General features: G+C 36.2%; 2 protein-coding genes across 5 annotated transcripts in view; one reads left to right on the top strand and one right to left on the bottom strand.

The window, feature by feature from the left end:
* Positions 1-27,319, bottom strand: part of osmr (oncostatin M receptor) — a 599,178-nt gene that overhangs the window by 10,419 nt on the left and 561,440 nt on the right. Inside the window, exons 1-7 of one of the 4 annotated variants that reach the window (XM_079608290.1) lie at positions 10,267-10,285; positions 4,997-5,113; positions 4,720-4,871; positions 4,495-4,645; positions 2,240-2,494; positions 974-1,103; positions 323-471 (exon numbers count right to left, since the gene is read on the bottom strand). In XM_079608290.1, coding sequence (XP_079464416.1) covers positions 323-471; positions 974-1,103; positions 2,240-2,494; positions 4,495-4,645; positions 4,720-4,871; positions 4,997-5,072 — 913 coding nt within the window. In that variant the 5' untranslated portion in view covers positions 5,073-5,113; positions 10,267-10,285. Of the gene's footprint in view, positions 1-322; positions 472-973; positions 1,104-2,239; positions 2,495-4,494; positions 4,646-4,719; positions 4,872-4,996; positions 5,114-8,925; positions 8,947-10,266; positions 10,286-27,319 lie in introns of those variants that run through there. The other 3 variants (XM_079608291.1, XM_079608292.1, XM_079608293.1) reach the window with 3 other exon arrangements.
* The window catches only part of lifra (LIF receptor subunit alpha a), a 28,508-nt gene continuing 12,105 nt past the window's right edge, over positions 10,917-27,319 (top strand). Inside the window, exons 1-8 of the mRNA XM_079607832.1 lie at positions 10,917-11,140; positions 21,695-21,818; positions 22,361-22,503; positions 24,318-24,471; positions 24,980-25,252; positions 25,808-25,937; positions 26,608-26,741; positions 26,852-26,997. Of these exons, the coding sequence (XP_079463958.1) occupies positions 21,752-21,818; positions 22,361-22,503; positions 24,318-24,471; positions 24,980-25,252; positions 25,808-25,937; positions 26,608-26,741; positions 26,852-26,997 (1,047 nt within the window). The 5' untranslated portion in view covers positions 10,917-11,140; positions 21,695-21,751. The remainder of the gene's footprint in view (positions 11,141-21,694; positions 21,819-22,360; positions 22,504-24,317; positions 24,472-24,979; positions 25,253-25,807; positions 25,938-26,607; positions 26,742-26,851; positions 26,998-27,319) is intronic.

The raw sequence follows: 27,319 nt of genomic DNA, 5'->3' as shown, positions 1-27,319 counted from the left end.
CATTTATAGCATCAAATAAACATGAATGAACATCAGAAGGAATGTTGTTTTAACCGTGGAAAGGCGTCAGTACACTCCGTTTCTCAAGTTCAAATCCTCCCATGTTAATCTACTAACTCTCCTGACTGCTTTGTCCGACAAAATGGCGGATGGCGAAGTATGATTGGTCAGATCACCTGTCAATCAAGCTCCCTGCGAAGGGTCAATTGTGATGGTTCATATGAGGTTTCATCTAGCAACCTTTTCTTTATCTGACCCAAATCTTTAAGCTCGAAGCTGCTAACTCTGCTGTATGAATTTTAGTCTTCACTTCCATATTCACCTCTGTCTGTGATATTGAATTTGTAGGTCTCGCTCGCTCGCCCCAAACTGTTTGTCACAAGTAAGGTGATGTTGTAGTGGATCTGCTGTGGAACGACTTCAAAACGGCAGGCATTTGGTTCAGGTTTACAGCTAACAGCCCTGGAGTCACTGAACAGGAGAAAATGCTGTCAAAGTCAGTTTATTCAACTCGTAATGAGTCAAAACTAAAATTAGTGTGAATTTGGCCCTGCCGAACAGTTAAAGGGATTGTTCACCCAGAAATTACAATTCTTCTTATGAACACAAAAGATGTTTTGAAAAATCGGTCCTTATAATGAAAGTCAATGTTGTTTGAACCCTAAACGTTCTTCAAAATATTTTGAAGCAATACCAGTTTAAAACGAAAAGAATTTCCATTTTTGGGTGGACTGTCCCTTTAATAGCATAAATGAATGTCTTGTGGTGTTGTGGTGAACCACTATATCTTTGTTATATCTTCTGCCTTTTGCATATTTATTTTTTAAAGCCTTATTAGGCAGGTGTTTAAGTTTCGTTTTGAAATGAAATGCCACTGGTTAATTTCCACTGAAAATCACCAGATATTGCAGATAACCTTACAAGGACAGAGATGGTACACCGTGTTCTTTAGTAGTGATCAAATCCGACTAACCTGATTAGTAATGTGTAGTTCCTTCTCTGCGGGCCGCGTAGATTAGGAGCTCTGCGCATTTTCCACGAGCAGGAGACGTTTCGCATGTCTTCGGTCTCGCATCTGAAGTCCTGAGGTTTCTCAGGAGGAACTGAACAAGGTTTAGCAGAAATTCAAATCTCTAATCAGAAATCTCCCATCATTAATAATAAGAAAATGTTTCAGTTTGTAATGGATTACTATTACATTATTAGTTTCTTAATTTAGTTCAGTTCTACTCCAGTTTATTTGTGTAACGCTTTTCACAAAACATTTGGTTTCAAAGCAGCTTTACAATAAATGCTTGTTTCAATGTTACAGTTGTCTTCGGTCTTAAATATTTTTATATTTTATGTAGTGGAAAAATATTTATTTCAAAAGTGTGCTTGTTCTGCCTTTCTTTAAAAAAAAGGTTTTAAATTTTATTATCTAACTCAATCTAATACGTTCAGAAAGAATGATCACATTTCACATTTTCATTATCATAACTTCAAAAGGATAACTTAAAATTATTTAAATTGCGTATATATATATATTTATTTACTGTACATTTTTAGGGACCCCCTTAAGGGACATGGTGATGGAAAAAATATGAATTGGGATGAAAAAATATATGCTTTCAATGGTAAAATGTTTGCATTCCCCCGATAAACGTCTCTGTTCTTTGCAAGCGAACGCAAAGTTTCTGAATGGAAGGAAAAAGATTTGTGAGCGGATGCAAAAGCATTGACAAATAATTTTTCCTTCACCATGCCCTCTAAAGACGTACATGTTCATTCATTAAAACAATATAATTTAATTAGTGCTAAAAATATATAATTAAATTTTTTTAACCTGAAATCATATTTCTCTTTTTTTATATTATTAAAGAACATGTTTTTGATTAAATTAATTGTGGTTTATTCAATTAATATACTACGGAGCCCCTAAAGGGACATGATGGTGGGGGAAAAAATGAAATGAGAGGAAATATAATAAGTCAATGCTTTTGCGTTCCCCCAAGAAACTTTGCGTTCACATTGGCGAGAGAATGCAGAAGCATCTCATATTGTTTTGCTTCACCGTGTCCCATTAGGGGTTCCGTACTGAGGTGAATTAAGTTATAAATAATTTTTTTAAAGTACTAAATATTAAAATAGTTTAAAGCTATCATATTCGTCATAATGACTGCAGAAATAGCGTAAGACATATTTTAGCCTGTACTGTATATGGAGCCGTTTGAAAATGATGTTGGACAGTTGAACTCACAGGTGACATAGTTCACTGCTGTATCATTACTGTCCTCACTGTAAAAGTTGACACCGTAATGATTTGTGGCGCTGATGTTTTCCACTCTAATGGCTTTGACCTGTGGGCTTATGTTGTTGGCTTTGTAGGGACTGTTTCTGAAGAACATAAAGGTGGTGTTTGTCTCTGTGGGATAAATGCAGCAGAACATCACCGTGGAACCCTCCCGTAACACCTGCCTATCTGGGAACAACCGGATTGTATTGTGAGTCTCCCCTATAAGAAAATGAGTAAATAAATATGTTCATAGATTAGCCACATCCAAACACTCCACAAATTTAAACAATGGTGGTTGCATATTCAGAAATTGTCTCCACGATGATTTGATCACGTGATTTGATGTCAGGGCGTTGGTGTTTTTAGCATATTTTCTATGATGTTGCTGGAGTAAATGTGATGTATTATTTTGTAAGCGTTCATCTTCGGAACACAATTGACCCTTCGCAGGGAGCTTGATTGACAAGGTGATCTGACCAATCATACTTCGCCATCCGCCATTTTGTCCGACGAAGCAGTCAGGAGAGTTAGTAGATTAACATGGGAGGATTTGAACTTGTAAAGCGGAGTGTACTGACGCCTTACCGCGGTTAAAACAACATTCCTTCTGATGTTCATTCATGTTTATTTGATGCTATAAATGAACTAGAGGAAGAGATGATCGGTGTACGAGCAGCTTTAACTGATGCTCTACAGCGATCTGACAGACACATTAAAGAGCCACAAAACGGTATTTATTTATTGTTTAAATTTCTTTTTAAAAATGACCAAATTTGAAAGGTGAGACTTTGTTTAATATGTTTAATATCAAAAGTAACCCCAAAATAACCTGGTCTGTCAGCGTGTTGTCAGTCTCCTTTCTGCTCCGCGATGTGTTTTTCACTGCGTGAGAACATGGTGTGGCGTGAGAGCTTTCAGTCCCTCCATTGACAGCTACGCAACTGCCACTTTCAAGGTAGTAGACATCATTAAAGTAATCCATGTGACTCCACTGCTTTAACCTCCATTTTATGAAAGGATACAAGTGCTTGGTTTGTGCAAAAAACATAATTTACCACTTTATTTACAAAATATGAATCTTCAACGCACGTTCACACAGCAACGTCTGCTCTCGAGTCAACACAACACACATGCGTCGTGATGCTCTCGTGAATGCACGTTTGGAGATTAATATTTTGTAAATAAAGTGGTAAATTATGTGGGTTTTTTGCACAAACATTTAAGGTTAAACCACTGGAGTCACAGATTACTTTAATAATGTTAATACCTTTCTGGGGCTTTAAAGTGTCATTTACCCAGCTGTCAATGGAGGGACAGAAAGCTCTCCGATTTCATCAAAAAGATCCTCATTTGTGTTTAGAGGATGAACGAAAGTCTTACAGGTTTGGAACGACATGAGGGTGCAATGACAGAGTTTAAATTTTTTTGGGTGAACTATCCCTTTAACTTCCTCTTTTAACCAATGACTGTCCTGACTTTAAACATGCCTGTTATTTGCCTCTCAACTGTCACTTCTGAGAGCATGTTGGTCAACCAGCCTCACCAGCTAAATGATACCAGTCTAACTCGGTCCAGTAATTTGTGTACAATGATACTTTACACAGAAAATGCCATAAGGAATGATTTCATAAATGCGAAAGAGCAGCAGAGGAAGATGCTTATATCATTTACTCACCCTCAAGATTATAAGGAAACATGAATTTAAAAAAAAATTATGATGTGCACAGATAAATCATTTATAATAAATACTGCAAAATTCCTTAAAAAATTAAAATTAGCCTGTTGTTATTTCAGTTATTTACTTCCAATATATATCACATTTAAATGTATACATAAAAATTAAGTAGTGGAAATATACTTATCATACCTACATACATACATAAATTAGTGTTTTTTACACACTCTACAGACTTGTGGAATAGAAATATGGACGGAATAAGAAATATTATATATACTGTAAATATATATATACACGCACAGTGGGATCCAAATATCTCAGTTTTCTGGTTTAGTCTTGGTTATTTTTAGAATTAGCAATTTTACTGAAAAGTTTAATAGAAAAATCAAATGAATGTGTGTGAATGCCTCAATATTTAGTTTGTGTCTCTTTTGCATTTTTGACAGCAGATCTTATATTTGCAAAGTTGTCCTAGACTTTTAGACCCAACTATGGAGTTGTTCTTGGTCATGCACTTTTGAAATGAACTTTAAATGCCTACCTTTGTTGGTTTTCCATAAACTCCAAGAGCTGGATGGTGAAGCATCAGAGACGAGTCTTATTCTGACAGAGTGGTCAACACAGTTCAGCGGGAGCTGTGAGGTCCAAACCATCGTGTGAACTGTGTCCAGTGATCCTCTGCTAACATTGATCTGTGAATAGACCGTAAGCCATTAGTGCAAAACACAAAAATCAGGCATAATGAGGAATGATGAGTTTCACGCACTCTGTCGACAATATCCATGTTTGTTGTGCGTCCAACTTGTATTTCATAAGTTTGATTTCTGCGTTCTTCTTTCTGATTCATTGTCCACTCCATCTCCAGTGTCCACATGTCCAGAGCCTGAAGTTTAATAATGGTCGGCACTGAGACAGCATCTATATGGTAAAATCATTTTGTATTGTTAACCTCTAGGAAGAAATGCTATTATACATTACAGAAAAAGAACACTAAAGTGTGACCAATGAGTTTGAGGCAAAACTTTTTCTGATTTATATCTGACCTGAAGAAGAATTCCAGCCGTTAGCATTTTCAAACAGGATGACAATTGAAAGCAACTTTGTCCAATGGAGAATCATTTTGGTGGATGTAAACTCTCTCAGCTTTCTGCTCTGTGATTCTGTGGAAGTGTAGGAGGTGTTATGAACCGTTACGTTGCTCCTCCTACTGCTGCCTTCCGTTTGAGGTTAATAATGCCAGTTCAGACTTAAGATTTATTGCCCGTGAGTAATGAACTAAACTCAAAACACAAATTGATGATATCATACAGAAAAAAACACAATTTTTAAATTCAGCAACTGAAATATAATGGTTTTCAATATAGTAATAAAGCTAACGGTAAATATTTAGCAAATTTACTCCAACATGAGAAAGAGAAATCAATCATCCCAGCCATCTTAGACGACACAGGAAACATTAATCAAAACCCACAGGATATAAACAACACATTTCGGAATTTCTACAGCAACCTCTATTTCCCCACTCACCAACCTACTCGATCAGAAATCAACACCTTCTTGAACAGTCTGACATTGCCAAAATTAACTGCAGAACAAACCAACATTCTAGACGCACCCCTTAGCCTTAAAGGATAATTCCGGTATTTAACACCTTGAGTCTATATTGTAGTTTGTTTTGGATGAACAAGAGTGGTGGACAACATTTTTTTGACAATGGTTCCTCTCTCGAGATTTTGACTATAAAAGAATTGGCCATGGACCCATTTAACATTGGAGTCAATGTGCATGTCCGAAAATGTCATTAAAACAGCCAATAATGTTCGTTTACAAAACTGTTAAACTCACCGAGTGATTAGTGATGTTAGTTGATGTTCCAGAAACAAAAAGTGTTGCGAAATACAGTTTCTGTCGTGTTTTATTCGTCATTTTGTAAAATCCCATTGAATTCTGTTGAAGGACTGAGTGCTCGTTAATATAAATTTGCGCTAACGGAAACGGAAAGGGGGCTGTTTACATTTGGTCGATGTAGTCTTTTTACTCGCTTCCGTTTCTCATAAGGCTAGCGAGCAGAGCTCTTTACCGCAGTTTTTGACCGCACAAATTCTAACCATATTGAAAGACGTGACTACTGACCAGTGCAATATGAAGTTGAACTCGACTGTGACCGTGAGTGTCCCGCGAGACATAAACATCGGTTATCGCCATCAAGTGGTCGGGAGTGTGCTAACGCTTCAGATTCAAATATTGAGCGGAAGTTACACGGTTGTGAAGTGTCTGAAAAAAAAGTTCCACTATAGCAAAATAAACGGATTGGAATCATATATTGCGACGATATATTGTTTATAATCATCAACGAACACCACTAACCACTCGGTGAGTTTAACAGTTTTGTAAACGAACATTATTGGCTGTTTTAATGACATTTTCGGACATGCCCATTGACTCCAATGTTAAATGGGTCCATGGCCAATTCTATTATAGTCAAAAACTCGAGAGAGGAACCATTGTCAAAAAAATGTTGTCCACCACTCTTGTTCATCCAAAACAAACTACAATATAGACTCAATCTGTTAAATACCGGAATTATCCTTTAATGAACTTACTAAAGCACTCAATAAAATTCCTAGCAATAAATCTCCCGGGCCAGATGGGTTACCAGCTGAATTCTACCGACACTTTTGGGACATATTATCACCACTATTTAATAGGGTAATTATATAAATTAAATCATAATCTACCATACCCACACACATGAATACAGCAGCCATGACAATACTTCTAAAACCCAACAAAGATCCATCTCACCCTTCTAGCTACCGACCTCTCTCACTATTGAATACTGACTTAAAAATGATCACCAAAGCACTAGCAACCAGAATAGAAACAGTCACCCCCATACTCATTCATCCAGATCAGACAGGCTTCATAAAGAATAGACACGCCACAGATAATGTCCGCAGACTTTTTAATCTATTTAATGTAGCACAAGAAAGACAACAAAAAACCATTATCATTTAACTTGATGCAGAAAAAGCTTTTGATAAGGTAAACTGGTCTTTTTTATTCAATACACTCAACAAGTTCGGTTTTGGAGAGTCGTTCATTCACTGGATTAAAATACTGTACACATCACCCAGGGCCACCATCACCACTAACGGAATTACTTCACAGAGTTTCACACTGCATCCGGGCACCAGACGGGGATGCCCACTCTCGCCTTCTCTCTTTGCCATTTTCACTGAACCACTTGCAGCAGCAATACGACAAAACATCATAATCAAAGGAATTCAGGTAGACAACGTACAACACAAAATCAGTTTATATGCAGATGATCTTTTACTTTATTTACAGAACCCACGAGTATCACTTCAAGAAACGTTCAATATCATCAACAAATTCTCCCTTGTCTCGCATTATACTATTAACTGGAACAAGTCGATTTTACTACCAATTTCAGGTGATGCATGGGATTCTGGAGCTCAGGATACACCCCTCCATCTTCACACAGGCGACATCAAGTACCTAGGGATTCACATTTCCCCCAGGCTGTCAGAGCTTTTCATCCTCAACTACACTGCACTTCGAAAGAAAATTGAAGACGAATATAAACGCTGGTCAAAACACCCACTCACACTCTTCGGAAGAATAGCTGCAGTCAAAAGGAAAATTCTACCCCAAATTAACTACCTTTTTTCTATGATCCCCATCACTCCTACAGATAAATGGTTCATAACTCTTAATTCATTAACAACACAATTTTATTGGAAAAACAAAAAACCTAGAATATCACTCTCAACACTACAAAATCAAAAATCACATTGGGGGCTTGAGGCACCAAACTTCCATCACTACTTCCTGGCAAATCAATTACAGTACCTAGTTAAATGGATCAATATACACAAGTGTAATCTCCCGTGGCTGGAATTGGAACAAAACCAATGCACAAATATTTCAGTTGCAGACCTCCCCTTCCTCTCACAATCAATCAAGAAATCCAATTTTTGCCAACGCATTACCATCCATTCAACTCTGACAGCCTGGTGGAAAACGGACCAAATCACAAAATCATCATTAGAATTAAACAAGTTCACCCCACTCTAGCACAACCCAGAATTTATGATTAAACCCAGAATAAACCTCTCTATTTCCCCATTTGGGCACAAAAAGGAATAACACATCTTCACCACTTATTTGAGAACCACTATTTCATGTCATTTAACACACTCACACAGAAATACGAGGTTGGGAGAGAACAATTCCTTCAATATCAACAACTTAAACTTCAAATTAAAGATAAAATCACACTTACCAACAATGATTTCCAACCAAAACACAACAATAACACTCCCAATAACCAAGTGGGAAACCGACTTGACCGTCTCTTCCAACCCTGAGTACTGGGAACAAATCTGTTGGAACATATTTGTCATGACCGATAACACAAACCTGAAGCTTATACAATATAAAGTCATCCACAGAACTCGCATCACTCAAAGTAAAATGTTCAAAATGGGCCTACACAATACCGATATTTGTTCACAATGCACTTTAGGTCGCACAGACGACTATTTGCACGCCATGTTGCACTGCCAACCAGTTCATTCCTTTTGGATTACAGTCACTGAAACACTGTCCACTATCTTGAACCACAGAATCCCATCGTCACCATCACTTTGTCTCATAGGCGACTTTTCTGAAATCTATATCCCAAAAAAATACAGGAATCCGTTGCTCATCTCTCTAGCTGTCGCTAAGAAAGTAGTTCTCCAAAACTGGAAATCAAAGAAATCTTGCCATATCAATCACTGGACAAATTTAATCTCAGACGACATTTCAATGGAGAAACACAATGCACACAGAAGGAGGCAGATATCAGCCTTTGAAGACACCTGGTCCCCTTTTTTTGACATCTGGACATTTCTTAATATCACATAAATATAACTACAAGCCAAGTACATTTCCAGACACATACCTCCCCTCTTTCCGTTATATAAGTTTATACTTTTTTTTTTCTCTCTTTTTTTCTTTTTTCTTTCTCTTCTTTCTTTCTTTTCTTTTTCTTGCTTTTGTCCCTGCAGCTATCACTTCATACATACACATAGGCATACACTATCGACACCCATGCATGACCTTTTTTAAACCTTTTTTCCCCCTCAAATACCCTTTTTTATTTTATTTTTAGGAGAATTTGCTCAAGATCATTCTATTCAATAATAATTATACGTTCTTGTGTTTCCCACACTCTAAAAAATGCTGGGTTGTTTTAACCCAATTTTGGGTCAAATATGGACAAACCCAGCCATTGGGTCACATTTTTAAATAGCATTTTTGATCCAACGTTTGAGTTTGTCCATATTTGACCCAAAATTCGGTTAAAACAACCCAGCATTTTTTAGATTGCAGTTGTGTTGTCCCCTTGTTGTTTGTCTGTCACTTTGTCGTGTCTTATATGTTACGTGTTACACTTTGTACGTGGTGCTATAATCCCCCCTCCCCTTATGTACCCAGGGACTCACAAAACTGGGTGAATGGTTATGCACTATATATAAACCTATTGTCTGTATTATAATATATTGTGTATACAGTTTGCTGTATTAAAAATAAAGTTGTCCTCCGAAGAGGGGGGGTGGTGGCGGGCCAAAAAAAAGCATGAAGTATATGCTATGGTGTTATTTTTAAGTATTTTCTGGTTCAGAAATCACTATGAACAGAAAGGTACACTGATGATAAACCATGCATATCAGTGTCATGGTTGTTAAACTAAAAATCATGAAGCTTAATCAAACTATGCATTCTTTATATAAGCACAGAGCTCCATCTACAGGATATAGATATGCTTTTAAAAGACATCTTTTGACAGCAATTCTCTGACACCATAAAATATTTTGTATTATGACATAATTATAACCAAAACATGAGCAACAAATTCACTCTTAAATAAATACTGTCAACAAATAGACAAAAAAATTATAATCACTGAATGTTTATATCAAGATTTGGATGTTACTATATTTAAGATTTATATTACTAATACTAATGCTTAATAATTAATACATATCTAATAGGCCTATATAAAATATATTTTGTAAATAAATATTATTAGATTATAAATGTGTAATTTATACTGTACATGTTTGTTCATTTAAAAAAAAACATCTAATTACATCTAATTACTTGTCTAATATATAAAGCATGTACCTGTTTTTACTTTATCTCATTTATTTTGTTTAGCCCTAAAATAAACTTCTGTATTGATAACACGCTGTGGTCATAGTACATGTTCACTGTAGTTTTGTCGTTTTGTTTGTCGTACATTTTGGTGTTGGTTCAGTGGTTCTTCACCCACGTCACGGAGCCGCCCACGCTCCCATGGCCCGTCCCATCTCCAGCCCCTCTCCGTCCTGCGTCCAGCAGCCTTGCTGAATAAATCCCTGGAAAAAGTAAAGAAGAGGATACAACTGCAGAACCACTGACAATCGAGCAGAATGGGCGTGGCATGGCGAACCGAACGTTGCATCTGATTGGTCAGGTATGTAGGGGCTTAATAATAATTATCCAGTTTTTCCTCTTCACTGTGTATTTTTAACTTAGCGGCTATTAAATTATCTCTGTATCATGCTTCATGTAAAAAAATATGATCCGTACTACTGCTGAAGAAACACACCGATAACGTTGTCACATGGTACCCGTTACTTTTCTCAGCGCTGATCGAGATGGACTAACCACAGTCTTTTGTGTTGATCAATAACTAATCAAAGTCGTTTGTGATGATCAAGAATGCCGTTTAATAATTTTTCAGAGATTATCGAATTGTATATCCATATGTGTCCGGTACTAATCCGTGTGGAATTACTAGATTTAATTCCAAAAGTAAAAAAAAAAAAAAACTAAAACATGCTGCGATTCTTGAGCCAACATTCGCCCCCTGGAGGAAGACAAGTGTATGTCGCATAATGAACGCTTGGTAGAACGATCCGATCCAGTTCATATTCAGGAGCCATTTGGGAATGGGAATCCGGTTCGGTTCCCCCAGTTCCGACAACTGACACGAGTCTGGAAGGCCATGCGCTGCCATTAACCTTTACAGTCTATGCCGTTAACCCAAACACACCAGATCGGATAGCAGCCGTTATTTTTATGGATATAACTGGGTGATTTCGAAGACATTGGATACTAAAAACATCAAGGTAACGTTAACAGTTTGGGAACATGTAACGCTATGTTTTTTTTAACGTTAGAAATCCCCCTGTTTATCTGTATTAGCTCGTGACGTTTGCTTTTTTTCTTTGATTAATATAACGAGTTAAAATATAAGTCTTACTGACATATGGAAATGTTTCGCTGTGAAATTAATGACGTAACGTTACTTATAAGATTAGTTAGAGGAATTGTGTTTGGTTTATACGACATGACCATTCCGTTGGCATTTGAATTTTGCTTATTTGTTAGTTTTTATAACCAAATGAGGTGAATTAAACGGAAATATATTCGTTTAAAGTGTCTGGTTAAATTGGTTATGTATTTTCGTGTAACGTTAGTTTTCTTTCCTGGACCGTTTTGTTGTGGTTTATTGTAAACAGTCTTTTGGGGCGTTGCTTTATCAGTTTAACCCAGAATACTTTGTATCGTCCATGTTATCAAGTGACATGTGCTTCTATAGCCTACATCGATTTGTATTTTTATGCATTTCCATCAAATTATCAGATGTACTTTATTATGTACCATAGTACTGAATTATTGCTGTATTTAAGTGGTACTACAAGGTAATTCAAAGAATACTACCAATATCATGGTTCAAGGATGGTAGTACTTTGTACTTTCTATTAGTGCATGTAAAGTGAGACTCAGTTTTTTAAATACTATATACTGGTTACCAGCAGTACCATGTGATAATTTGATAGCAGTGTTGTGAATGTGGCCATACAATGGAAGGTTATATTGTAAATCAACAATTACAGGACAATTTCCACTAATGATACACCTTGTACCATTGCTTGTGTTGACTGTATGAATTAGTAAGTTATTACACAACAATTTTGTACATATGAGGTCCTTTGAACTATAAGTAAACAGAACAGTCCGTAATTAGCTGAATTGGGAGTCTTGATCTTGTGGTCTTGGCCTTGAGACCTAAATATTCTGTAGTCGTTTACTTAAGAAGATGGAGATGGACAGCCTCAGTCAACATTCACTTTCATTGCTTTTTTCTCTCTCTATACAATGAATTGAATGGTTGGTGACTGAAGCTGTCATTATAAGCCAAATATTTTTGGAACGAAATGAGAACAATGACATGATTAAATTTTCATCTGGACCGTCCCTGTAATCTAGCCTAAGTCTGATGAGATCTCATCTGTTGAGTCAGTCTCACAACAAATTGAGAGGGTCTTTTTTTTTAGCACACAGATGTTATATTAAAACTTATCATGGATATTTCATATTTAGGTAGGTATACTTTATGTTGGGTTAAGTGGCCCTCAGAATTTGGGTCACCCTCAGTAAGCCTAGGTCTGCTCGATTATAGGCAAAAATCATAATCATGATTATTTTTGGTCAATATTGATATCACGATTTTGTAACATGATTATTGGTTGGTGATGTGTTCAAAGCCCTTTTTCAAGATATGAGTAATCTTAAATATTAGTGAAATTTCACAATTATCGAAATTTAAGAAAAAAATAATACTGGGTTAAAGCTGCAGTCCGTCGTTTTCCCTCTTTGTCGCCATCTCTGTTCGAAATCTGCAATTGCAGTTATTCGCGGAATTATTAATTGTGCGTGGGTAGTAAATCGGCACGAAACAGCGCGGATGAACACAATGTATTGAGGAGAACCTGTCGCTGCCGCGTCGCTGTGGATACTGTACTGTCATCAGCAATGTCAGAGTATACTTTTTGAAAATGTCAACATTAGAATTTTCATCGAAAAATGTCATCTGAACAAGTAAGTAACATTCACTTTTGTTCTGACCAAATTCGGGGGGTGGGGGAAAGCATTGCAGTAGCTATATCATGCTGATTAAATCTAACGATTGCTTATATCACGTCAAAACGTGAAAAATATATTTTTTCTGAAGTCCGAAGTCTTTGGGTTTTACAACTGGTGAATCTCCAGTTGTCACTGGTGATTGTCGCTTTAAACTTTCGGGATCCGCCATACCAAGTGCTGAGCTAAATCTCCACCTCCATCATCCACACACGCTATATAGCCGACTAGCCGAGACTCCTTCTCTATGTGTACAGAAGTGACGTAATGACGCAAAGACATGCTCGAAATTCCCGCGGAAATCCACCAGTACCACTGGAATTAAAATCATTATTACAAGCTTTTCGTTTTGAATCGAGGTAAGGCAAGCAGATCGTTTTGAACACTGTCTGGTTACGTTTTTTTTCAAAAATGTATTTTTTGATATTTTTAAACCCAAAAAAGTGCCGGACTGCAGCTTTAATATGATGTACTCAAAATAATTACATAAGACAAGTTAACAGTCATCAATACAACAAGAACAAAGGAACTAGCAAACAAAACAGACAAAATAAATACAACAAAACAAAATACAAGTTTAGTAGTTTTTTAGGAAGATGTACTAACAGTGGGATTAAATATATTCTGTAAGCCTAGAAAAAAAACATTATATAATCAATGTAAAATAAAACTTACGGTATATAAACTTACTGTGCACAGTAAATTTAGATTAATCCTATTTACTGCTGTCACTTTAAGAGCTAATGAACAGATCCAACATACTGTTACACACACGTTTTCTTTCTTAGCTGTGTAAGTTTACTTTAGATATCACCCACAGTGTTTATGAGTACTTGCCAAAAAGGCACTTTGACATCTTTGTGAAGCACATTGGCTCTGACTCGAGCGCGCACACAGAACGCCTCCTGGGGAACAGTAGCCGCGTTTCCATTACAGATTTGCGCAAATGTTTTGCGCTTTTATCTAAATATCGATACAAAACTATTGCGAAATGACGGCGTTTCCATTAACCGATGTTATGCGACTAAAACGTCCTTTTTTCTCTCGCGATAAGTCATTCCAAAAATCACGGCAGCGGACGTTGGTTTATATAATCTCACAGCCACCGAATTAGACATTATTATTATTATTAATGGAAGGAGACGTACGTGTTATCCAAGCATTAATGGCAGGGAAAGACCCTTATATTCCAAACGAAATATAAGGAGTTTCTGGGTGTTTCACCCTCATTTCTGCGCTGAGGTTTTGATTGTGGCATTTCTTTGAAGTTTAGAATCCAGTATTCCTCTAGGCTAATTATTGTTTATTTTATGAATTTAATAAAGAACTCTGTCTCCTATTCCAAACGATCCATGTAGGCTATTTGTGTCCATTCGTTTTTTCCTTTTTAAACCCGTAATTGAAAAACGAAAAATAAACGGTTGTCTTTTTAAAACGCAAAGTTGAACACCACAATTTTAATTTAAACTGGCTACACACACTGCTGCGCAAAAAAGTAAATATCGACGAATTTTCAGATGTTTGTTTAATGACTTTTTTCCCCTTTATTAAACATGTAAAATATTCACAAATTAATAGGCTATGGAAAACTTGTCGATTTTACTGGTTTTCTAAGGCCAAATTAGAACCTGGAATTGACATTTTCCCGCAGTGCTGAATAAGAAGAGCCATTAATATTATTAAACTATTGTTTTCTAACTCGGCTAAAAACATCTCCATCTCCGCTGTTAAGCAGATGCTCTTTTAGAGAGAAATTCACCTTTCACGGATTACTTAATCAGAACAAAATGTATTAGCTTTCGATTCGAATTTGTTCGTTTTAAAGTGGACATTTCAAGCTTTAGCCTATAGGCTATATTTTGTTTCAGTTCTCGCGCTCCAGTTCACGGAGATCATGAAAACGCGCCTGATTGTTTTATTTTATTTTACAAAAGCACAACATTTTCTTGTTATTGTTTACACAAATAAAAGTAGTTACAAATAATGTATTATTATTTTCTGTATGACCAGAAATTATAGAGTAGACTATATTAAGTTGTTTCACTGTTAATAGGAAAATGCAAGTGTTCACGCCCGCGCCTCCGTGCCATGTAGTGCGCGCTCCACACTCCACACTTAGATATGCGTCAAAATATTGTGTTTATTTGTGATAATCTCAGCTCTGTATTATTATTGTCTAACCCGTATTATGAATGACATTTGACGAATTGCTTTGTTCCTTTTTTGGATAAAAGCGTCATCTAAATATGTATAGTAGGCTAAATGTTATAATAATGATGATAATTATTATTATTTGCGTACACGGACCCCAAACACACCGCGTCTTCTAAGTCAGGTGACTGTAGCTAAATGCGCAAAAACTGTTTCCATTGCAGTTTTGCGAAATATTCCTTTTTCGAATTGGTTGAAAAACCTCCTCATGCGAGCGTAAAAACTTGTTTGCGATAAATGAGAGTTTTTGCGAAATTGACGTGTTTCCATTGAGCGTATTTTCAATTCGCAATTTCAATTTGCGCAATTTGAAGGGTAATGGAAACGCGGCTAGTGTCTCTTTTATTTTACGGCTTGAAAAGCTTAAAAGTTGAGGCTTTTAGGGAGGAACGAAAGCGCACCGCTGTGAAGGAAAGGAATGCAGGAATGCTGGACAGAATGCAGCATCGGAACGATAATTTTTTAATTTATAATTATTAAACCCAACCGTTTAAAACAAAATGTAAATCAACGGCTGGGTTTGTCCATATTTGACCCAAACGTTGGTTTGAAACAACCCAGCATTTTTTTTTTAGAGTGTAATTATTGGAAACTAAAATAAATTACGATTAATGGCACATGCCGTACCCTCAGTGTTATTTTAGTATTATTTTGTCTTGGCTTTTATTTTAATATTTTAAGGTTTCACTTTCATTTGAAGTTTTTGTTAAAAAAAATTATGTCCTTTTGTTTTTATTGTATTAGCTTTCATTTATTTGTTTTCTTCATTTCTAGTTTTTGTCTTTATTTCCAATTAATTTTATTTCAGTTAGGCCTAGTTACCAAAGCAGCATTTCTAATTTTAAGTTGTTTATGTTTTCCATCTAATATATATATATATATATATATATATATATATATATATATATATATATATATATATATATATATATATATATATATAAGCTTTATTTCAGTTAGAAACTACTCTGGTCACCCTTATAATGTGTCTGTTCCAAGTCAAATGTGGTAGACTGTGAAACTGCAGCTTTCTCCCAAGAGACTCTCATTCAGTCGTGAGGTTTGTGTGATATAAGTGGAAGGAAGTCATTAGAAGACTGCTCTGGACAGATTGTCATTGTTCTCAGCATGTGTAAATGCACTGGGTGGGAAAGAGAGGAATTTGTGTCCATTCATGGCGCAGAAAAAAATCAACGAAAATGTTGATGTCACGTAAGAATTCTGTCCGATCTTGCATGTATTCCAGAGGAAGGATCTGAGCTCGGACTCTGTAGTTCCTGCACAGTATTGGAAACTGCTACAAATTACTGTATTCTCCTTCTCGTTTTTCACCAGCTTTAAAGCAGACACACATTTTTATGTTATACTTTAACATTTTTATGACATTTCATTTTTTTTTATAGCACAACCAGTATTTATTTTAGTTTGTTGTTGCCTATTTAGTGCCAATGTTATTTTAGCATAGTATATATATAGTATTATAGCTTTTATTCATATATTGATTTAGCTTTTTTATTTTGAGTTTACATTTTTTCATTTTTTGTAATTTTGTTTTATAGTTTAGTCATTTTTATTAGTTTTCTTTTTTAAGTTTAATATAGGTTTAGTTTTTATTTATTTCCAGTTACTTTTAGTTCTTCAACTTAAACGTTTCTGTTAATTGCCAAAGTAAAAAAAAAAAACGTACTTAGCCTATATTTTATTTCAGCTTTATTTCAATTAACCAATTTTTTTCTTGTTTTTAGGGTTTAATTAATGGAAAATAACCCTTAGTAGACTAGTGCACATTTGTGTTCAAAATCAAATTGGCTCTGAATTGTTACTAGTAAGGACTTGCGAAAATGTATGAAATGCACAGAATTGTTAGATGTACAGTATGGTTGTATAATATATTTACTATTTCATTTGCTGTCCTGGGCTATTCTGCCCTACAAAGCAAAAAGGCAGTAACTGCATTTTTGGTCAAAAATGAGTTATTATCATTTTCATGACATTCAGGCCATCCTTTGTTATGTGACAAAACATCTCATCTCAAATGTGTGTCGTTTTGGAGAAAAATGGTAATAATCTACCTACAACTACTTAGGCTGGATGACACAGGATAACTTTAAAGTCATTTTTCTCAGTTCTGCACTCTGCGTAGTTACTGCCTTTTTGCTTTGTAGGGCAGTATTGTCCCCCTAAATATCATCAATATACTTGTTTTAGTAACTTTTTTGCATCACAAACTACTTTGTTTAATGTAGTTTGACAGTTATTTGACTAAAAATTGTGAGTAGCTTGTAGCTAGTTGGTAAGTTTCACAGTATTGTCGGTAACTCTGAACATTTGAGTTTCACACTCCGCTGCAGACCCACCGCACAGGCTGCCAACACAAACACTGGATTCCAGCGCCCTGCCGATGCTGGGCATGTGTGGGCTGGTATATCTGGAATAATACATCTATGAAAAATACAGTAACCTTTCAAAGACTGTAAACATGTTATCTCAGATGACTTCTAGTAATAAGAACTTTATGTTGGTGATGCAAGGAAACGGGTTGGCAGTGATCCATGGGATTGTTTTCCAGCCCCTGTGTTTCAGTATATCGTAAAAAAAAAAAAATACGTGTCTGTTTTCCTGTTCTTTGCCCTCTGGCTGTTCACGCCCGTTGAAACATTAAGAGATCTGTCAGCAAGACCATTGTGAGCTCTCAAACAAAACCACAAACAAGGTCTGCAAACACTAACGTGATGTTTTGTTTTACCGTAACCCTGCAGCACATGAATCGCTGACCTGATATGAAGTCAATATTGAGAATCCTGTTCCTAATGGATATATGTTATTTGAAAACAAGCTAGATGTGCTTTTTTTGCCATAATAAATGACAACTTGTCTAGTAGGGAAATGGAAAACTACTTTTTTCACAAAAAAATGTTGATGGTTTGTCTGAATGAATGTTCCTGGGTTTTACAACATTAAAAGTTTTTAACTTAAAATAAGATTTTTCTATTTTCTGAAGAAAATGTAAGTGGTGCTTGCTTGCACATGCAAACCTCGAGTCGAGAGCATGATGCTTGTGTAGTAGATGCCACATCCAACGCCATCTTGGAATGGTTAACAAAGTGTTCATTACTCAACTAACAAATAAATGCATTTTCATCGATAATGTCATAGCATTGTGCAGCCAGTATGGCTGTAAAAACAAAAACAAATGGGATAACCTTTCAGAGGTGAGAATGTGCTGGTTTGTGTTCAATATGCAATATACATTTGCAGAATCATCACATTAATAATAAACTAAATGCTGTGAAAACCATCTGCTAATATTTATTGCAGATATTCATGCATGTGAATAACTAGGTTTCAGATTCACAGTCAACTTGCTCTCGTGTGTTCACGGACTGGATGTTGTTCCAACATGGCGGATGGCTTACATATAGCAGTCCATAAGCACTAATGAGGCATCTATGTATACGTGTATGATACTGGGTTGTTACCGGGGTGTTGCTAGGGTGTCCTGAGGGGTTGCTTCCTGACCGAAAGTCTCTGATATTCTGGTCTCTAAATATGCATTGGGTGGCATTGAGTCCTATTGTTTAGCTGGATTGGTTACATGCTGAAGGTAAATAAATACTTGGGTGTATGGGTTTGCTTACATTATTGCTTAAAGTTTGAGATTTTTGCTGAGGCAAGAATCACCACTAAATATGTTTATTGGTTCTTCTGGCAGAAACTGTAGGGTTATTTGCATAAGCCAAAATGTTGGATTCTAAACTGTTTCTTTTTCTGCTTAAAATGTTTTTTTCAGGCTTCAGTTTACTGGAAAAGTGAAATGCCTTCAGTTTCTGTATGAGGTGGTGTCTGGGGATTCACGTACGGGAGGGGACGTGTTTGGAGGCTTGTTTAAACTTGTATTTGGCATCGGTGCCCATAGCCAGATCTGTAAAATAGGCTGCAACTTCACCCTGTGTTTCTTCATGATCCTTTTTGCTTATTTGTATCTAAATAATACCTTGACTGGAGTGGGTTGCTGAATCTGTTAGCTTGGTAGTCAGTGGTCTATTACCTGAAGCATTAAGCTTTCTAATCCTGCAACATTTGTGCTCCAGACGTAAATGATTCCTCAAACTTGCTTTATTTAGACCAGTAACTAGCCTAGAATCCACATTGAAATGTGCTAAAAGCTGCTCAGAAGACCATTTGACCTCGATTGCACAACAGTGCAACGTCTAGCATTCTTGTGAAAGTGTCAACATCTAGTTATTTAGTTACTGTTTTCATGTGCTTTTCTTTTTACGGCTTTGATCCAGACGTTTCTTTGATTTAAGTGAGGTAGGAGTGAAGTAGGAGCTGCAGCATTGTGCTAATTTAATCTTTCGTAGGAAGGAATGGGATGCATTTTGTATTTGCTCCCTCGGGAATTCACTTTGGAATGTCCAGCGCTGATAAGATGCTCATGATGCGTACCAACATTGTGCAACATTTCCTCGACCTCAGTCCTCAAATATGATTGATCATACATCTCGTCAAATAATGAACTGCTGTGTGAATGCCATTAAAAACAACTCAACATGTTGTATCTACACAAGAGAGGGCTTGTTTAATCTGATTATTGCATTTCTAAATCTCAGTTCGATGTTTTGTTGATGATTTATGCATGATAGAAGCATGACTGGAAATTCTGGATTTTCGGGGAATAAATATAGGTAGTGAGTGATGAGATTTGTATTATTGCTTAAAGGGCACCTATTATGGAATTTTGAAATTTACCTTTCATGTAGTGTGTAACATAGATCTAAGTGAACAAAAACATCCTGCAAAGTTTGAAATATGAAAGTGCACCGTATATAAAGTTATTGTCTTTCAAAAGTGAGAGTCGACTCTGAGTCATTTTTATGAATCGTTAGAAGACCGAAGCTTTTTCTTTGACTAGTTGACGTCAACTTGTCAAGTTATTTGAATACGATACGCCCACTTATTGCGCTCCAAGGCCAGCAGGAAAACATCATGGCGACGAGACGCTGTGTTCTGAAGTGCAACTCAAAAGACAACTTTTTTCATCTGCCCAAGGAGGAGCATTTGAAGACTAAGTGGCTACAATTCACTATACCACAGAAGTATAGTCCGAGCCTTGAGCTTTGTTCGCGTCATTTTGAAGACGATTGCTTTTTTAAATGCAATCAAACTTGGATTCGCGAGCGGCTGATATTGAAGGAAGGTTCAGTTCCAAGTGTATTTGCATCAGCTTCCTCCTCCGTATCACAACCTGTAAGTGTTATTAATAATTGTTGCTTTTATGTTTTATGTAGCATGCTTAATAATTATTTTGTTTGTTGTGTAAGCACCGTTTAGCTTCTAGGTCTTCAATGGCAATTGTATTGAGATGTGAAGTGTTTGTCGTTGTTTTCGGAGTTGTCTTATAGAATAGATTAATACCACGTAACATAACTGCATTTTTTTTTTTTTTTTTTTAAAAACGTTATGTTTATGCATCGGGCTAACGCAAACAAAGACTGATTGTGCTTTTACAATATGAACTCTGGGCTATGCTTGCTAACATAACATTAAATGATTTATCTTATTTTTCGTTTTTTACTACAAACTATAAAGCAGTGGACTATAATCATTATTATAATACAATTTAATTGATAAAAGCATCATTGTACTCCGTTTTAAAAATAAGTATTATCTCTGTAAACACTGCTGGGTCATCTGACCAATCAACGCAGATTAGCGTCGCGCAAAGGAGGGGTTTGAAAAACGAGTCGTTGAACGATTCATTTGGGAGTCGGTGAGCAAATCAGGTAAAAATAAATGCATATTATACGAAAACAAAAGTGTTTTTTGTCATTGCATGCATGTAAAACTGTTGTTGGGGACTCCCTAAACAACATTAGGAACATTTTAAATGTCATAATAGGTGCCCTTTAAGACAAAACATTGAATAGTGTGATTCATTCTGATTTAAATTGCATCAAGCTGTATAATTATATTAGGGTAAATCTATTGTCAATTTATAAATCTATAAATTGAATACAGAAGAATATGTTATTGTTGATAAATATGGTGATTATGCAATTACTCTTTTTGGTTTCATATTTTAAATGCTTTGTAGTATGTTTATTTAATCCAAGTAGCAATTATGCATGAAAAATTATTGAAATAAGGGATTATAGAAAAGAGAAACCATGTATAAAAATTATACTATATATGACAAATGTAGTTTTGGAGGTCTCGTACAACAGGAATTGCGAGCTGTCAAGAGTGCTTGTTATAAAAGAGACGCATCATTCTTATACTGTTGTTTAAGTCAATGTGAAAACAGCATCACTGTTTGTTAATAAAATTATATAGACCTAACAACAGTCTTTAGGTCTGAACACAGCATAGCCTATATATATATGACTTAATATTATCATAATGCAGTATGATTTCCTATTTTTTGTTGTTTTTTCAGTATCACAATTGCAAGCTGTTGTTAATTTTTTCCCCCAGATTATGTGTAACCCTCTGATTTATGACCTGTAAAACTGATTATTTGTTGTTGTTGTTGTGTTCTCCAGGTCTCTGTTGTGTTCAGCTCTTCCTGTTAGCAGTAAAGCATCGCTGGTTTGGTCAGTATGCAGGGCTGGGTGATTCTGGCTCTGTTGCTGAGCCTCGGGGTCTTGCACTCTCGAGGGCAGAATGGTGAGTGTCATCAAATTCCTAGCCGGATTTATCAGGACATGTTAGAGAATTAATACAGGTCACCCCAGGTTTAACTCGGATTACACGGCATCAACATGTCGTAACCCTGGTTAAATTTAGTGGCGGTGTGATTTTGACACTACAATAAAATGCATCAATACATTTTATTCCATTAAAAATTCTGAGGACTGTAATATGTCATGATATTTTATTCCAAATTCTCTGAAAAAGAGAAATATTGTGAAATATTTGTACAGCTTCAAATAATTGTTTGGTATTTGAATATCTATTTGAATAATGTATTCCTGTGAAGCAAAGCGTAATTACTCCAGTCTTCAGTGTCACATGATCCTTCAGAAATCATTGTAATATGATGATTTGCTGCTCAAGAAACATTTCTTATCAATGTGGAAAACTTGATTGTACTGTTAGTCATAGATTATAGAAAACTGCTCGGTGTGTGGTTTAATTCATTACAGGTTTACTATGATTTACCAACTGAAGTCATTTCTTCTTCTCTCTCTCTGTGTGTTATTGTACAGGTCCGAGTGAACTTGCGGTGCCCCATAGTTTAACACTACAGCCAGATTTACCTGCACAGACTCTGTCTTTGACATGGCAAAGTGACTCATCGCTTTTCGACATCGAGATTTTCCACACCGAGCTCATGAATGTGGTGCTTAACGTAAGCGCTCTTACACCTCTGCCGCTTGGATGTCATGTCGACTGTTAATCTGTGTTTTAGTTATTTAGGGTTGATGCATGCATTAGGGTGTGAGCCATTAAGCACTGGGAATCATTACTGGAACATCATGTCTTCTGTGCCACATCCAGGTCTTTGACACAATGCGGTCCCACCTTCATTTCAATAACAAGAGATTAAATGCAAATCCACTCAAACCAGTTTCTCCGCTCAATGTTTTCCCGTCTCCTATGAGTCACGACTGCGACTTTAAGAGCCACATGTTATGATAGCGATTGCATTCATGTCTAACTTGTTTTGGAATTTATTGGCTAATGTTAGTCTGTCTATATTGCTTAATATTTGTTGCTTATTTGGATTGATTGTTATTACATTCTAGACCCATAAAGCAATAATCACGGCTAAATGCAACTCTATCGGCGCAATGTTGATTACCACAGAAAACAATATCTGCTGGCCTTTCATTGTAATTGCATTACTGATTCCTTTCAACTGAGGGACGAGTCTTAATGGCTTCCTGTGGTAATCGACGGCATGCCACAGACCCAGTCGATACATCTGATGTAATGGCCTTAGAATATTCATGTCAACGTGAAATCTGAATTTATGCGTTTAGTTTCATAGTTTGAGTTCTTGGTCTTATTGTGTACAATTCATCAGCGCACGTTATTCCATATCTGTCATAAAAAAAACGTCCTTTGCTTATAAACCGTCTTTCTATTTGGGCTGATGATTTTTATTTATTTTTTGGCTGGAACTGGAAGGAAAATAATATGAACTAATAGCCAAAAAGCTGCTGTTGTAGGTAATGCAGCCTTTCTAAATATATTCCTGATAATTAACACAGGACCTTATACAGGTGAAACTCGAAAAATTACTTCAGTAATTCAAAACTTATATATTATATAGACTCATTACATGCAAAGTGAAATATTTCAAGCCTTTATTTGTTATAATTTTGATGATTATGGCTTACAGCTTATGAAAATTCAAAATTTGAATATTGTGAAAAGAAGAATATTGTAAATTTGTAATCATCAAAATTATAACAAATAAAGGCTTGAAATATCTCACTTTGCATGTAATGAGTCTATATATAATATATTAGTTTCAACTTTTGAATTACTGAAATAAATTAACTTTTTTGGAGTTTCACCTGTAATAGCTATACAGTTTCCAGTGATAATAGCAAATAAGTAAGGGATAATCCACGGCTAGCCATGCATTAAAGGATTTTAATGCACGACGTATTGCATGGCTAGCCGTGGATTATCCCGCTTATACCTTGGTTGTTTGCCAAGTTAAAAACAAGTTAAAGCTGTAACTGTGTCATTGTTTTAACAGACGGGTAAATATGACGGTTATTTTCTTAAGTTACGGCTCGTTAGTTCTAGCACTCCGTCCGCTTTAAATAAAGTAGAGCCATCGGATTGCTTTTATTTGAATGAATTATCACATCTATTTAAATTCATTATTTTAAGAGAGAGTCAGAGAACTGAAAGAGAACAGAGAGAGAGAGAGAGACTTTTACCATCCAGTCAAATGCAGATGGCTTAAATCAACATCACTATATGTTGTTTCACTCGGAATCACATTATGGAAGTGAATCGGGTTGCGAATGCTGACTTTAAGGGTCAAAACTGCTTTTATCACTTTCATAATGTAGTAGAGCATGGTGCTTTCAACATCTAGATCAGAAGTGATTCTCAGGAAATGCATGAACTGATCAAATTTGAGAGACAATTTACATGAATACATTTGGCAGATGCAGTGATTGCCATTGTTTTAATTTGTAGGAGACGGTGGCAGTTACAGCAGGTCCTGTGACAGGACAGCGTGGGTGGACCTGGCGCTCACCTTCACCCTTGGAGTGCACTTCTCATTCAGTGCAAATCAGAGCGCGAAACCAGCAGTCGGTCAGCCAGTGGAGCCCCCTTCAGACCATTCCAGGTACTGAAAAAACACTCCGAAATGCTGCTACCGGGCATCTGCAAACCTTTCTCAAAATCAGCCCACAAACAAACGTACTAGCACTGTGTGGTCCTTGTTTTCAGAACTGATTTCAGCATTCAAAGTCATTTAATTCAGTGGCTATTGTGACAGTTTCAATTAATACTATGAGTTTTATGTGTTAAGTATTTCACAAATATTATATTTATGATCTAAACATGTTTTATTTCAGACAGACATGGAAAATAAAGTAGCTTTGCAGTGTGACAAATTTAGGAACTGGCCTTTTTAAATGTAGACAGACACATCTGTTGATTATAATGGCAGTGATCTAATTTTGTACCAGATAGTTTTGTTTCTGCGCTTGGAGCTGTTTTGAAAGCTATAAAAGGACATTTTCTGTTTTGACGTTGCTCTTTGGATGCACTAGAAAACATTTCTTCTTTAAAGAATAGTTAAAGTTGTTATTTAAACCATTACTCCCCTCCCCCCATCCTTTTGTCTCTAGGGTCGGATATACCTGAGAAGTCTGAGTCTTACATGTATCCCCAGGATAAGGTGGTTCCTGTGGGCAGTAATATGACCTTCTGCTGTATTGTTAAGGAGAAGTACAATTTCAAGGAAATAATGTACAAGGGTCAGACGATGAACGCCACACGTCTGAGCAGAAGAGCTTACGCCATCACGGTAACCAACCAGCCAGCGTCTGACAACACGGGCACAAACGTGGTCTGCTGTTCCCCGATGTTTACCCTCACAGGAGCTGTGGTGTTTGTAGGCTGTGAGTATAATTCATTGTTATATAAGAAATGTGTATTAAATATTTATAATTATACATGCATACCGTTCAAAAGTTTATGTTAGGGTTAATGTGTTTGAAATAAGTCTCTTATGCTCACCAAATCTGCATTTATTTGATCAAACATACTGAAATATTATTAATTTGAAATACTTTTACAATTTAAAATAACAGTTTTCTATTAAAAATATTTTAAAATGTAATTTCAAAGCTGAATTTTCAGCATCATTATAATAGAAGTAAATTAAATGTTTTTTGTTTTAATATTTATTTATAAAATATGTAGTTTTTATGTAAAAGGCTATATGGTTGACTGTGGCTGTAGTTTTTTTTTTTCACCTAGATATTTATCTTATCTTATATTATGATATATATAAACTCAATAAAGATGTATCCACGACTGTGAAATACACATACAATTTCAGAAAACAGGAAGAGTTGAGTGTTCATTTTTAGCATAATGGCTGGCACTGGATGATTGCTGTGCAGTGTTAAAGAGAGACTTCATGTGGCTTGTGTTGTATGTAATTGCTGCAGATCCGCCGGGCGATGAGGGGTTGGTCTGCGAGACGCGGGACCTGGCATCTGCAGAATGTTCTTGGAAGAAAGGACGAGACACTCACTTGAGAAGAAAGATCAACCGCACTAACTACACCCTTAATGGAAGGCAAGAAACACACTACACAAGAACCACTGACCGCACTATAGCATTTGGCGCTCTGGACCGTAATGTCCTTGGTACATAAAAAGATCACCAAACAGCAAACCACATTAAATGAGATGGAAAAGGATACTTGTGTCATGTATATTTTTACTGCTAATCAAGGAATTCCATTAGTTCTTGTCTGATGTATATATATTACATATGAATATTTATAAACGTATATTATTTAATAATGATAATAATTATTGGTATTAATAAATGTTACATACACTCCCATACAAAAGTTTAGGGTCGATTCAGTCTGATTATTTAATGTTTTTTAAAAAGAAGTCACTTCTGCTCAGCAAGGCTGCATTTATTTGATCAAAAATACAGTAAAAACTTCTAATTAATATACCTTGTAATATATTTTAAAAGGTAATTTATTCCTGTGGTGCAAAGCTGAATTTTTAGCATCATTACCCCAGTCTTCAGTGTCACATGATCCTTCAGAAATCATTCTAATATACTGATTTGCTGTTTTTTATTATTAACTTATTATTAACGAATGTCCTGCATATCATTTCTGCTGATTCAAGAATTCTATTAATGTTCTAATGTAATTATTGCACCAGTTCCTGTCTGTCTGAGTGAATGAACGTCTAGTTTTTATAAGCCATATTTCTGTGCGCAGGGACTGTTTGGAGGCTAATGAAGGGAAGACCTGGATGTGTAACTGGAAGGTCTGGGAGGAGAACTGGACTCTGGTGGCTCGAAATCCTCTTGGAACGGTTCGGCTTACTGACTCCGCCCAACTCGCTGACCGCGGTACCGCATTTTCAATACGTTCCCCTTTTAATCGAGTATATCTACATTATAAATAGAGTCCAAGTGAGTCTTAATATTCTCACTCTCTGACGGTGTTGTCTCTCTTCCAGTACATCTGTTGGCTCCAGCAAATGTGACAGCGGTTGAAGTCGAGGCGTGGAACGCCACACTGAAGTGGAGCTGGCCTGTGGCGGCGTATAAAAAGCTGGAGATGATCTGCCAGCTGAAGCTCATCGGCCATGAACTTTCCAGCACAGTAAGTTCACTGCTCAGATTTCAGCTCCCAGAACCCTGCTTGCGTTTTGTGTGGTCTTGGGAGTTAAAGGGGTAGTTTATCATTATCATTTACTCAAGAAAAAAACACCGCTTTTATGTCAAGATTACATAAAATTATCACTAAAGACAAAACCAAAATGCGAGGTGCATAATGCTTGTCCTCAAAAAGATATAAAAAAACAAACAAACAAAAAAACAAAAGTAGTCCGTTTAACTTGTGTGCTATTGTACAAGTCACCTAAAGTCATACAATAGCTTTAAAGTTTTAATCATTCACCTCAGCCAAATGTAATTTGCGCATT

This window comes from Phoxinus phoxinus, assembly GCF_949152265.1.
Source record: "Phoxinus phoxinus genome assembly, chromosome: 3".
In the NCBI taxonomy this organism is placed as follows: Eukaryota; Metazoa; Chordata; class Actinopteri; order Cypriniformes; family Leuciscidae; genus Phoxinus; species Phoxinus phoxinus.
The sequence above is the reverse complement of the archived record's forward strand: the minus strand, read 5'-3'. Positions and strand labels throughout refer to the sequence as shown.